General features: G+C 35.7%; 1 protein-coding gene across 4 annotated transcripts in view; it reads left to right on the top strand.

Moving 5' to 3' along the window:
* Nucleotides 1–14,261, top strand: part of XPOT (exportin for tRNA) — a 166,770-nt gene that overhangs the window by 142,334 nt on the left and 10,175 nt on the right. For all 4 annotated transcript variants that reach the window (XM_061416588.1, XM_061416587.1, XM_061416586.1 and 1 more), the window contains 9 exons: nucleotides 263–387; nucleotides 767–911; nucleotides 1,069–1,188; nucleotides 1,535–1,629; nucleotides 2,203–2,272; nucleotides 4,386–4,624; nucleotides 5,541–5,826; nucleotides 7,083–7,272; nucleotides 13,719–13,835. In XM_061416588.1, coding sequence (XP_061272572.1) covers nucleotides 263–387; nucleotides 767–911; nucleotides 1,069–1,188; nucleotides 1,535–1,629; nucleotides 2,203–2,272; nucleotides 4,386–4,624; nucleotides 5,541–5,826; nucleotides 7,083–7,272; nucleotides 13,719–13,835 — 1,387 coding nt within the window. The remainder of the gene's footprint in view (nucleotides 1–262; nucleotides 388–766; nucleotides 912–1,068; nucleotides 1,189–1,534; nucleotides 1,630–2,202; nucleotides 2,273–4,385; nucleotides 4,625–5,540; nucleotides 5,827–7,082; nucleotides 7,273–13,718; nucleotides 13,836–14,261) is intronic.

Genomic DNA, 14,261 nt, shown 5'->3' with positions numbered 1-14,261 from the left:
CAGTCACTCTCTTCTGTTATAATGACTCTTGATTTTAACCTCCTCCCTGTGCTGTTTCTGGCTCTAGGCTTTCATAGTCTAGGTCTGGGAAATAATTATTTGTGAGCAGGAGGGGAAAGACTGCTGCATTTTCCTACATAAATATTTATGAAAAAAATAAAAGTGTATTAAATTTGTAAATATAAAAAACTAATGAGAACTCACCATTTTATGTGTCTTAAGGTCTTTTAAGTTTCTTAATGGAATTTTTAAAATACCATAGGGTGAAGATGAAGCCATGTTTGTAGAATATAGAAAACAACTGAAGTTATTGTTGGACAGGCTTGCTCAAGTTTCACCAGAGTTACTGCTGGCTTCTGTTCGCAGAGTGTTCAGTTCTACACTGCAGTAAGTTTGTTCGTCTCTTTCTAACAAGTCACCTCTTTCCTCTTCTCCCTGATGGTGGCCTACCATAAGTGAGTCACATGACTTACTTGTTTGTTTTACTTACTAAGATCTTATGTGTATCTCCAAAACAATGCCCTTGACTCCTTAATTTATCTTGATCCTGGAGGGGAAATGCTGCTCTTCGGAACATAAACAATAAAATGGATTACATTGGTTATTTATACTCCTGTGATATGAATTATGTTCCCTGGCAGAATTAACAATTGCTGTGACTTTTTAATAATTAAAGAGGATTTTGTTGGTGTCTTTTTATCCGGTGCATCACTAGTTGTACAGAGGGTTTGCATTCAGATCTCAGTGATGTGTTATACCTTGGTAGGAATTGGCAGACTACACGGTTTATGGAAGTTGAAGTGGCAATAAGATTGCTGTATATGTTGGCAGAAGCTCTTCCAGTATCTCATGGTGCTCACTTCTCAGGTGATGTTTCAAAAGCTAGTGCTTTGCAGGATATGATGCGAACTGTAAGTATACTAAGACAACTTATTCTGAACCTAATTTTCTGTTTTCATATAAGCTAATGTGAGTTTCTTAATTGTTAGAGTTTAATATACATTATTACAGGGACATTTTGATGTTGCAGTAAATGAAGACAGATTTCTTAACTTTTTCCTGCTCTAGCTGGTAACATCAGGAGTTAGCTCCTATCAGCACACATCTGTGACATTGGAGTTCTTCGAAACTGTTGTTAGATACGAAAAGTTTTTCACAGTTGAACCTCAGCACATTCCATGTGTACTAGTAAGTATATACTTTACTCTCAGCTTTTGTTATTTTCCATATGTTTCAGCTTATGAACAGATAGTATTCTATCTTTCTCTTATCACTTTTTTCCAGAGCTCTCAAAAACTCGTGAACATGCTAAAACTCCTCCATTTCTTTAAAATGGAGTTTGTGTCTAGTCAGTTATTTAAAACAAATATTCAAGGACCTATTTATGTGTAGTGTAGACTCACTTGCGTGTACCTGGTTCCTCTCTTCCAGAGCTAAAAAGTAAAATTCGATATGAACAAAAACATGTCATGACATTAGCAATAAAAGATGTTAAATAAATACAGAAATAGTAAAAGTGTCTCTCTTTCTTTAGATGGCTTTCTTAGATCACAGGGGTCTGCGGCACTCTAGTGCTAAAGTCCGGAGCAGAACCGCTTACCTATTCTCCAGATTTGTTAAATCTCTTAAGTAAGTAAAACATTTTGGCTGTTATGTTTAATTCTTATTTTTAAGATTGTTAAGTAAGATGTAACTTATTATCTAAGAGCCTATGGTAGATTTAGTTCTTTCTGTTCTTAGGCTTTTTAAAAAAATGTTCCTTTTTGTATTGTGCTAAGATTTCTTTTCTTTCTCTTTAGCCAAGTACTTTGTTCATTATTAAACTGATTTGTTTGAATATTTTTATATGTAACACTTGTCATTACTAATGGCATTAGTTATTTCACAGTTTTATTGCTGTAGATAGTAAAACTATATGGTTTCTTTGAAATTCTAAAGATGATATTCCTTGGAAATACGTTTTTAACTTAATCTGTCATATTGTTCTTTACTAGTACCATTTTTTTAGGTATGAAAACTACTTTTTCTTAGGTTATAATATTGTAATTTAAAAAAATTATAGCTAGTCTGAATGGTGACATGTGACTACCTTAGAACTGAACGTTTTTTTTAGTTCTGCCTTAAAGAGGAATTTGATATTTCAGCACTTCTCCAAGCACTATTATTTATGTAATTGTGGTTTTCCTTTTTGCCTTTATTCAGTAAACAAATGAATCCTTTCATTGAGGATATTCTGAATAGAATACAAGATTTATTAGAGCTTTCTCCACCTGTAAGTATCTTTCTTTCTAAATGAAAGTTGGGGTGGGGGGCATGTAGGGCTTAGATCTATTTACTAAAACTCTGTTGAGATATAGTAAACAAACATAGCATTAGAAATAAAAGAGGAAAAAAGAAATAGAAGGGAATCAAAATTTGATTGATAAGATTTAGCAGTGTGAGATATGGTCTGCTCTCTGTACTATTAAATACCAGTATTTTTTGGAGAAGGAATATTCAGTTTCAAAATTATTCTCTGTTTAGTACTGTGATCACACGAGCCATTCTCAGTAACTTCTAGTAGACTGAAATTTTATTGTTAAACTTCTGGCTTGAGGTAAAAAGAATTTAAACACTGCTTGATCTGAATATCTCAGTTACTTATTTCACTAGAAAGATTTAAGTAATCTTTAAAAGATACCTTGTAAGCACATTTTGATATCTGTTTTTGTGTAAAATACTGGCAATCTCAGCAAACTACTGACATTGACTTTTTTTTTTTTTTTCCATTTTGGTGAGAGTTATTAATGGAGCCACACTTGAAAAATGTTAAACATAAAATATTTTCTTTTTTAAAATAAGTATATGGGTTAATTTCATTGTGTGAAAGGTTACTAATGAATTATATGGTTAAATTTGCCTACATACTAAAGAAATCTATATTAAAAGATTTTTCACAGAGCCATATTTAGCCATGCCATATTTATGGATATTGGAAATTTTTTCTTTTTCTCATTGCACATGGAAACAAGAACTTGTACTATACCTGTAACCTTTTTTTAGTGTGTAAAAAGACTTGATTCACAGTGCTTTTACTGAATGTTGACTGCTTAGTAGGGGTATAAATACTGTGTATTTATCTAGCAACTTTAACTTTATGATCTCAACTCCTAGAGCAGTGATTGGTCCTAGTGTTACTTAATAAGTGTTTTAGTTACTTCTAAATAAGGACATTCACTTTTAAAAGATAAAAGATTCTTTTATACACACACACACACACACACACACACATATAATATATACATATTTCATTGCATGAAAGGTTACTAATGAATTATATGGTTAAATTTGCCTACATACTAAAGAAATCTATATTAAAAGATTTTCACAGAGCCATATTTAGCCATGCCATATTTATGGATATTGGAAATTTTACATATATATATATATTATATATATATAAATATATAATAGGGCCTCCACACAATTTATCTGTTTTAAGACTAGGCTTGTAAATAATTTCTTAACAGGGAGTTTTGGTAGAAGGGCCTCTGATATTTTCCCCTTCCCCCTGGCCTCTCAGAGTGCATAAATGTGAAAAATAATAAAACTTACTGGGAGAAGGCAAGGGCAACCCACTCCAGTACTCTTGCCTGGAAAATCCCATGGATGGAGGAGCCTGGTAGGCTGCAGTCCATGGGGTCGCTAAAAGTTGGACACAACTGAGCAACTTCAATTTCACTTTTCACTTTCATGCACTGGAGAAGGAAACGGCAACCCACTCCAGTGTTCTTGCCTGGAGAATCCCTGGGACGGGGGAGCCTGGTGGGCTGCCGTCTTTTGGGTCGCACAGAGTCGGACACGACTGAAGCGACTTAGCAGCAGCAGCAGCAGCAGTAAAATGGGTCAGTGTATGGATGGATGTTTGCTTACACTTGAATAAGATCTTTTCTTTTTATTTCCAGTCTTATTTTCAAACGTGCAAAAGTAACAACTTGTGTATATGTTTATTACTTGGCATTTGTTGTTATTTAAATCTTAAATACTTTAAAATATTAATCTGTGTGGCATTTGTCTTAACCTTCAAAGCATTTTATAAAACTGATTTTTAGCATCCTAATAACAGATAAATTTTATAAAAGTAAAACAAGTTAGAAAACTGATTATTATTATTATAATAATAATAATACAGTATTATAAAACTGTATTATTATTACACGACCATTTATGAAGTCGTGTCAATAGACCCCTCATCTTTTGACCTCTAATTCAGTTTATTTACAAGTACTCAATCTTCTTTTTATTAATGAGTTGGTGTGATAGATTACATCTTCTGTCCCTCTTTTACTTTTAAATGGGAGGAACTGAACAAAGGAAAACTTAAATAAGACTAAATTTCATTTTAGGAGAATGGTTACCAGTCTTTGTTGAGCAGCGACGATCAATTATTTATCTATGAGACAGCTGGAGTGCTAATTGTTAATAGTGAGTATCCAGCAGAGCGGAAGCAGGCATTAATGAGGAATCTGTTGACTCCACTCATGGAGAAGTTTAAAATTCTGTTAGAAAAATTGATGCTGGCACAGGACGAAGAAAGACAGGCATCTCTAGCAGACTGTCTAAACCATGCTGTTGGATTTGCTAGGTGAGTGTGATTGGTGAAAATTGGCATTTAAATTGGTGAAGTGATTTTCTCAGTATATACAGAATCATTTACTTAGATTTTTCTAGAATTGGGCATGTGTGTCATGTTTCTGAAACTGGATTGTCCAGAGATTTGTGTAAACATTTCTTTTCTAAATTCATTAAATTAGGAGATTTAGCTGAAGAAGGGAATAGATCTCATAACATTCTGGATTTCTGACTTGACATCTTTTTAAATCCTTAACTTGTCTGATTTCTCTGGTTTAAGTTGATAATGTATTTAAGGAGATTCGCTTAAGTATATATACCAATGACATCAGGGGATCTGTTATGGAATCTTAAAGAGAAGGTGCTGAGGCTTCTTATTAGTTGTTGCATTGTGTCCCAACCACCCAAGCCATTGTTTCTGTCTCTACACATATTTCTTTATTGGTAAAGAATAACAGTATGAAAGTTTGAGTGATTTTTAATTAGAAGCACTTAGAGAAATTGCTCTATAGAAGACTTCCATGCAAAAGCTTATGTTAGAGATATTGTATAAATAACTCAATTCTAAGATTGTTTTCTAATATAAATTGGTGGTTTACAGTTTGTGTAGTATAGCCTATTCATAGTAAATATTTTTTTTTTTCCTCTTTACTGCATATATTGTCAGCAGGATTTTAGCAAAATATTTAGGTGGGCTCACATTTGAGAGATTGTATCAATTACATTTCATTCATTTAACTTGGGCCCTTTCTGGAATGGTAACTGGAAGCAACCATTAACTAAAAGTGGACATAACTGTGACATGGAAAATAAAGAATTGGCTGCTTTGTTTTGTCAGTTTTATAATTTGTTGTGCATTGTTGTTTATTACTCCATAAACCACTTGAAGAATAAACTTAAAACCAGTTACCTGATCATTGTTTCTGTAGTCGAACCAGCAAAGCTTTCAGCAACAAGCAGACTGTGAAGCAATGTGGCTGTTCCGAAGTTTACCTGGACTGTTTACAGACGTTCTTGCCAGCTCTCAGTTGTCCCTTACAAAAGGATATTCTCAGGAGTGGAGTCCGCACTTTCCTTCATCGCATGATTATTTGCCTGGAGGAAGAAGTCCTTCCCTTCATTCCATCTGCTTCAGAACACATGCTCAAGGATTGTGAAGCAAAAGACCTCCAGGAATTCATTCCTCTTATCAACCAGATTACAGCCAAATTTAAGGTACCATACACCTTCAGAGGTCAGAGAATTTCCTGACTTTAAGATCTCCTGACTTTTGTATTTCTCTTTAGATATATTTTAGCATTTGACTTTTTTTTTTTTTTTTTTGAGTATGAGTTATCTGAGGGCATGGATCACACATATTTTTATCATCCCAATGTCTACAATACTCCCTGACACTCAGGGCCTGATCGATAGATATTTAATAAGAATAGATCTTTTCTGTTCTATGCAGCAGAAGAAAACTATTAGTTTGGTGTTTAAGAAAAGCAAATGAAACAGCATTGGATACTAAATGTCTAACAAATAAGTTAAAAGCACTGTAATTTGGGTATCCAAGTAGTTTAAAAGTAATTCAATGTCAGTTTTATGTACAAGGAAATTTAAGCAAAGCATAAGCTAGCTAATGAAATTGGCTAACACTTAACGTAGTGTTTTCTGTGTTCAAAATCTGTCCTGAGCATTTTCTTATACATTCATTTGAATTTTGTAACAACCATGAAAGTTAAGTATTGTTCTTTTATAGATGAAGAAACTGAGACACTTAACTGAGAGGTAAGGAATTTGCTTAAGGCCATGTAAAGCCTTCACAGAGTTCAATCATATAAATTCATTTTTAATTTAGCAGTGAAAGTGAAAGTCACTTAGTCGTGTCTGACTCTTTGCTACCCATGGAATTCTCTAGGCCAGAATACTGGAGTAGGTAGCCTTTCCCTTCTCCAGGGGATCTTCCCAACCCAGGGAGAGAACCCAGGTCTTGTGCATTGCAGGCGGAGTCTTTACCAGCTGAGCCCCCACAAGGGAAGCCCAAGAATACTGGAGTGGGTAGCCTATCCCTTCTCTAGCGGATCTTCCTGACCCAGGAATCAAACCGGTATCTCCTGCATTGCAGGTGGATTCTTCACCAACTGAGCTATCAGGGAAGCCCTAATTTAGCAGTAGAATTCATTTATTGAGAATTTAAATTTGACAGTATTCCATGACAATATTTGATTGTGGAATATGTTTGATTCCATGTTACTTGAACCTCAATCTTGAATTGTAGGAAATGGTTTGAACTTAATGATTTTTGAGGCTTTCAATACTGTATATGCTATGTAGATTTTTGTCTTGATATTTGCTAGCTGAATTATATAAATATGTATCCTAAATATAGAAACTCTGGAAAAAGGCTTTATGTAAAACATGTTTTTCCTAAATTTTAAATTAGTAATTTTCTTATTTGTCAGATAGTAATAGTTGTTTCCTCTCTTCAGATACAGGTATCCCCATTTTTACAACAGATGTTCATGCCTCTTCTTCATGCAATTTTTGAAGTTTTGCTCCGACCAGCAGAAGAAAACGACCAATCTGCTGCTTTAGAGAAGCAGATGTTGCGAAGGAGTTACTTTGCTTTCCTGCAAACAGTCACAGGCAGTGGAATGAGTGAAGTCATAGCAAATCAAGGTGTGGATGCATGCAGTGCCTAAATTGTCTATTATTTGTCACAGTTCTGTATCTGTATGCCCAAGAGCTAGTTGAAGTAAACACTGAACTTTTTTTTTTTTATGATTTTATTTTATTTATTTATTTTTTTACTTTACAATATTGTATTGGTTTTGCCATACATCAACATGAATCCGCCACGGGTGTACACGTGCTCCCCATCCTGAACCCCCCCTCCCTGCTCCCTCCCTGTACCATCCCTCTGGGTCATCCCAGTGCACCAGCCCTAAGCATCCTGTATCCTGCATTGAACCTGGACTGGCGATTCGTTTCTTATACGATATTATACATATTTCAATGCCGTTCTCCCAAATCATCCCACCCTCGCCCTCTCCCACAGAGTCCAAAAGACTGTTCTATACATCTGTGTCTCTTTTGTTTCTCACATACAGGGTTATCATTACCATCTTTCTAAATTCCATATATACGCGTTAGTATACTGTATTGTTGTTTTTCTTCTGGCTTACTTCACTCTGTATAATAGGCTCCAGTTTCATCCACCTCATTAGAACTGATTCAAATATATTCTTTTTAATGGCTGAGTAATACTCCATTGTGTATATGTACCACAGCTTTCTTATCCATTCGTCTGCTGATGGACATCCAGATTGCTTCCATGTCCTGGCTATTATAAACAAACACTGAACTTTTGATGTAGTTGTATGTTGGCCACAAGGATGACAGTTCATTATTATCAGAGTGGCGATCACTTTCACTTGAGCACCCTTAAAATTAATTTGTATTCAGTTCCTGTTTTCTTAAACCAGTGTTCCTTTTTCTTTTTTTTAAGTTGACTAGCAATGTGTTAGCTTCAGATATACAGCCAAGTGATTCAGTTATACACATATCCTTTTTCAGATTATTTTCCATTATAGGTTATTATAAGATACTGAATCTAGTTCCTTATTCTATATAGTAGCTCCTTGTTGGTTATCTATTTCATACATAGTAATGTATATCTGTTAATCTCATCAGCTCAGTTCAGTTGCTCAGTAGTGTCTTGACTATCTGCGACCCTATGGACTGCATCATGGCCAGGCTTCCCTGTCCATCACCAACTCCTAGAGCTTGCTTACACTCATGTTCATTGAGTCGATGATGCCATCCAACCATCTCATCCTCTGTTGTCCCCTTCTCCTCCCACCTTCAATCTTTCCCAGCATCAGGGGCTTTTCAAATGAGTCAGTTCTTCACATCAGGTGGCCAAAGTATTGGAGTTTCAGCTTCAACATCAGTCCTTCCAATGAATATTCAGGATGCATTTCCTTTAAGAGGATTGGTTGGATCTCCTTGCAGTCCAAGGGACTCTCAAGAGTCTTCTCCAACACCACAGTTCAAAAACATCAATTCTTTGGCACTCAGCTTTCTTTATAGTCCAACTCTCACATCCGTACATGACTACTGGAAACACCATAGCTTTGACTAGACAGACCTTTGTTGGCAAAGTAATGTTTCTGCTTTTTAATATGCCGTCTAGGTTGGTCATAGCTTGTCTTCCAGGGAGCAAGTGTCTTTTAATTTCATGGCTGCAGTCACCATCTGCATGATTTTGGAGCCCAAAAAAATAGTCAGCCACTGTTTCCGTTGTTTCTGCATCTACTTACCATGAAGTAATGGGACCAGATACCATGATCTTAGTTTTCTGAATGTTGAGTTTTAAGCCAACTTTTTCACTCTTCTCTTTCACTTTCCTCTAGAGGCTCTTTAGTTCTTCTTCAATTTTTGCCATAAGGGTGGTATCATCTTCATATCTGAGGTTATTGATATTTCTCCCGGCAATCTTAATTCCAGCTTGTGCTTCCTCCAGCCCAGTGTTTCTCGTGATGTACTCTGCATATAAGTTAAATAAGTACGGTGACAGTATACATTCTTAACATACTCCTTTCCCAATTTTGAACCAGTCTGTTGTTCCATGTCAGGTTCTAACTGTTGCTTCTTGAAAGTGAAGTTGCTCAGTTGTGTCTGACTCTTTGCAACCCCATGGATTGTAGCCTACCAGGCTTCTCTGTCTGTGGGATTTTCCAGGCAAGAGTACTGGAATTGGTTGCCATTTCCTTCAAGGGATCTTCCCGACCCAGGGATTGAACCCGGGTCTCCCACATTGCAGGCAGATGCTTTACCCTCTGAGCCACTGCATACAGATTTCTCAGGAGGCAGGTCAGGTGGTCTGGTATTCCCATCTCTTTCAGAATTTTCCAGTTTGTTGTAGTCCACACAGTCAAAGGCTTTGGCGTAATCAATAAAGCAGAAATAGATGTTTTTCTGGAACTCTTGCTTTTTTGATGATTGAACGGATGTTGGTAATTTGATCTCTGATTCCTCTACCTTTTCTAAAACCAGCTTGAACATCTGGAAGTTCACGGTTCACGTACTGTTGAAGCCTGGTTTGGAGAATTTTGAGCATTATTTTGCTAGTGTATGAGATGAGTGCAATTGTGTGGTAGTTTGAACATTCTTTGGCATTGCCTTTCTTTGGGATTGGAATGAAAACTGACCTTTTCCAGTCCTGTGGCCACTGCTGAGCTTTCCAAATTTGCTGGTATACTAAGTGCAGTACTTTTACAGCATCATCTTTTAGGATTTGAAATAGTTCAACTGGAATTCCATCACCTGCACTAGCTTTGTTCTTAATGATGCTTTCTAAGGTTCACTTGACTTTGTGTTCCAGGATGTCTGGATCTAGTCCAGTAATCACACTATCATGGTTATCTGGGTCATGAAGATCTTTTTTGTATAGTTCTCCTGTGTATTCTTGCCACCTCTTCTCAATATCTTTTGCTTCTGTTAGGTCCATACCATTTCTGTTCTTTATTGTGCCCATTTTTGCATGAAATGTTCCCTTGGTATCTCTAATTTTCTTAAAGAGATATCTAGTCTTTAGAGGTTAATCTCATACCTCTAATTTATTCCTCCCCACTTCCTCTTCGGTAACCATAAGTTTTTTATGTCTGTGAGTCTTGTTTCTTTTTTGTAAATAAGCTCATTTGTGTCATGATTTAGACTCCACATATAAAGGGTACCATATAATACTTGTCTTTCTCTGTCTGACTCACTTTACCTAGTAGGATAATCTCTAGGTTCATCCATGTTGCTGCAGATTGAAATATTCCACTGTTTTTGATGACTGAGTATACCCCACTGTATATATAACCTACATCTTGTTTATCCATGCCTCTTTTGGTGGACATTTAGGTTGCTTCCATGTTTGGGCTTTTGTAAATAGTGCTGCTGTGAACATTGTTGTGCACGTTTCTTTTCAAATTAGAGTTTTCATCTTTTCTGGGTATATGGCAGGAGTGGGATTGCTGGATTACATGGTAACTCCACGTATAGTTTTCTAAGAACAGCCATACTGTCTCCGTACTGGCTGCACCAGCGTACATTGCCACCGTCAGTGTAGAAGAGCTACTTTTTCTCCATACGCTCTCCAGCCTTTGTTATTTGGAGGCTTTTTGATGATGGCCATTCTGTGAGGTGATAACCTCATTGTAGTTTTGATTTGCATTTGTCTAATAATTAGCAATGTTGCACATCTTTTTAATGTGCTTCTTGGCCATCTGTTTGTCTTTGAAGAAAGGTCTGTTTAGGTTTTCTGCCCAGTATTTGATAGGGTTGTTTATTTTTTTGTTATTGAGTACTATGAACTGTTTGCATATTTTGGATTTAAGCCCTCATCAATCTCATAATTTGTAAATATTTTCTTCCAGTCTTCTCATTTCATTTATGATTTACTTTGCTGTGCAAATGCCGATAAGTTTGTTTAGGTTCCATTTATTTTTGCTTTTATTTCTTTTGCTTTGGAAGACTGACCTAAGAAAATATTGCTGTGATTTATGTCAGAGAATGTTTACTTAACATTCTCGTCTAGTTTGATGGTGTCATGTCTTACATTTAGGTCTTTAAGCCATTTTGAGTTTATTTTTGTGTACAGCATGAGGGAATGTTCTAACTTGACTGATTAACAAGTAGCTGTCTAGCTTTCTCAACACGACTTACCAAAGAGACTGTCTTTTTCCATTATATAATCTTGCCTTTGTAGATTAATTGACTGTAGGTGTTTGTGTTTTTTTTCTGGCTTCTATTTTGTTTCATTGATCTGTATGTTCGTTTTTGTGCCATTATCATGCTGTTTTTACTACAGTAGCTCTGTAGTGTTGTTGGAAGTCTGGGAGGGGTGTGCCTCCAGCTTTGTTCCTTTTCCTCAGGATTGCTTTGGCAATTCTGGGTCTTTTATGGTTCCATATAAATTTTAGTATTATTTCTTCTAATTCTTTAAAAAATACCATGGGTAATTTGATAGGAATTGTATTAAATCCATAGGTAACTTTGGGTAGTATGGCCATTCTAACAATATTCTTCCAAACCAAGAACATGGGATATCTTTCCATTTCTTTGAATCATCTTCAGTTTCTGTTATCAATTTTTTATACTCCTCAGCATATAGATCTTTCACCTCCTTGGTAGGTTTATTTATTGGTTGTGGTTTTTTAAATTTTTTTGGACACAATCTCAAGTGTGATTGTTTTTTGCTTTTTCTGATATTATTAAAGAAATGTGACAGATTTCTATATATTAGACTTGTATCCTGCTACCTTGCTGAACTCATTTATTCTAATATATTTTTTTATGGAATCCTTAGGGTTTTCAATATAGAATATCATGTCATTTGCCTATAATGACAGTTTTACCTCTCCCTTCCAGTATGGATACCACCCTTTATTTCTTTTTTTTGTCTAATTGCTGTGGCTGAGACTTCTAATACTATATTGATTAGAAGTGGTGAGAGTGAACATTCTTCTCTTGTTCCAAAATTGAGCAGGAAGGTTTTTGGCTTTTCACCATTGAGTATTACATTCACTGTGGGTTTGTTATAAATGGCTTTTATTATGTTGAGATATACTCCCTCTGTACTCACTTTGGTGAGAGTTTCTATCATGAAGGGATGTTGATTTTACCAGATGCTTTTTCTGAATCTGCTGAGATAATCATGTGGTTTTTGTCTTTTCTTTTTTTGGGGTAGTATGTCACATTGGTTTGCATATATTGAACCATCCTTGTGACCCTGAAATAAATCCTACTTGATCATGTGTTTTTATGTGTTATTGGCTTCAGTTTGCTAATATTTTGTTGAGGATTTTTGTGTCTATATTCATCAAAGATACCAGACTATAATTTTCTTAAGACAGATTCTATTTCACTTCTAATGATCAGTCTGTTGAAGTTACCTGTTCCTTCTTCATTCAGATTTGGTAGGCTGTATGTCTCTAGAAATTTTTCCATTTCTTCTAGGTGGTCCATTTTGTTGCCATATAACTGTAGTATTATAATGTTTTTTTAATTTCTTTAGTACTGGTTGTTATTTCTTTTTCATTTTTTATTTTGTTTATTTGAGTCCTTTTCCTTCTTGATGAGACAGGCTACAGGTTTGTTGATTTTGTTTATCCCTTCCAAAAAACCATCTCCTGCTTTTATTGCCTTTTTCTATTATTTTTTTAAATCTATTTAATCTGTGTCTTCTCGCTGATATTTATTTCCTTCCTTCTGTTGACTTCAGGATTTGTTTGTTCTTTTTCTAATTCTTTTAGGTGGTAGGTTCCATTGTTTGAGATTTTTCTTGTTTTTTTGAGGAAGGCCTATATCACTATGAACTTCTGTCTTAAGACTGCTTTTGCTGCATCCTGTAGACTTTTGTATGGTAGTTTTACATGATCACTTGCTTTGGTATTCTTTTTTCTTTTTTCTTCTTTGATTTCCTCATTGACCCATTGGTGTTTTAGTACCACATTGTTTGATTTCCACATAGTTGTTTTTCATTTTTCTTTCTGTGGTTGATCTCTAGTTTCATGCCATTGTGGTCAGAAAAGATACTTGAAATTATTTCTATCCTTTTATATTTACTGTGGCTTGGTTGTGTGTTCTAGTATGTGTTTTATTCTAGAGAATGTTCTTTGTTTGCCTAAAGCTATATTAGTTGATTCCTTCATAGTATAATACTGTGATGGCTTCTTGCCAGAATTGACCCAACAATTCAATCTTACTGGCCACTTTGCTTTTTTTTTTTTAATTAACACATTAGTGTCTGGGGGATTTTTGCAGAAATTTAGTGCCTGTGGCCTGCAATTAGTTATGTAACTGAATATTGAATTGTCTCTGGTCAATAAGCTATTAAAAATGGACTACAGGGGTCCACATAGAGAATTTTGCTATATGGAAATCCAGAGGGCGGGATAATGAGGGAATAGTAATTTTTCAGTGTTTTATACTTGAAATTTAGAAGCCAGGATAATAAAAATTGAGGGATCTTATCAACCCTGTAAATGCTTTTGTCTTGTTACTATATATGAACTCAGAACTTCAGATTGCCTTTCTAGTTCCTTTTCAGATTGAACTCCCGTTTTTCTCTTCAGGTGCAGAGAATGTAGAACGAGTGCTGGTTACTGTTATTCAAGGAGCAGTCGAATATCCAGATCCCATTGCTCAGAAAACATGTTTTATTATCCTTTCCAAGTTGGTAGAACTCTGGGGTAAGATAATTCTTTTTAAAAAAATCTTGGGGCTTCCCCTGGTGTCTCAGTAGTAAAAGAATGTGCCTGCCAGTGCAGGAGACACAGGTTTGATCCCTGATCCAGAAAGATCCCACATGCCTTGGAGCAACTTAGCCTGTGCATCACAACTATTGAGCCTGTGCTCAAGAGCCCAGGAGCTGCAGCTGCTGAAGCCTGTGTGCCCTAGAGCCTGTACCTCGATAGAGAAAAGCCCACGTAGCAACGAAGACCCAGCACAGTCAAAGATAAATATAATTAAAAAAAAAAATTCTTCATTCCCCAACCTGTTTCCTAAGACAAGAGAGATGAAATGGGATCCTAGTCCTAACACAGACAGGCAGGCACTGGGAGTTGATTTTCACTGGTAATAAATTAAATGACTTCATTATTATACAAGATGAAAAT

The sequence above is a fragment of the Bos javanicus genome, chromosome 5 (assembly GCF_032452875.1).
Source record: "Bos javanicus breed banteng chromosome 5, ARS-OSU_banteng_1.0, whole genome shotgun sequence".
Taxonomy (NCBI): Eukaryota; Metazoa; Chordata; class Mammalia; order Artiodactyla; family Bovidae; genus Bos; species Bos javanicus.
Note: the sequence above shows the minus strand (reverse complement) of the source record. Positions and strands in the feature narration are given on the sequence as shown.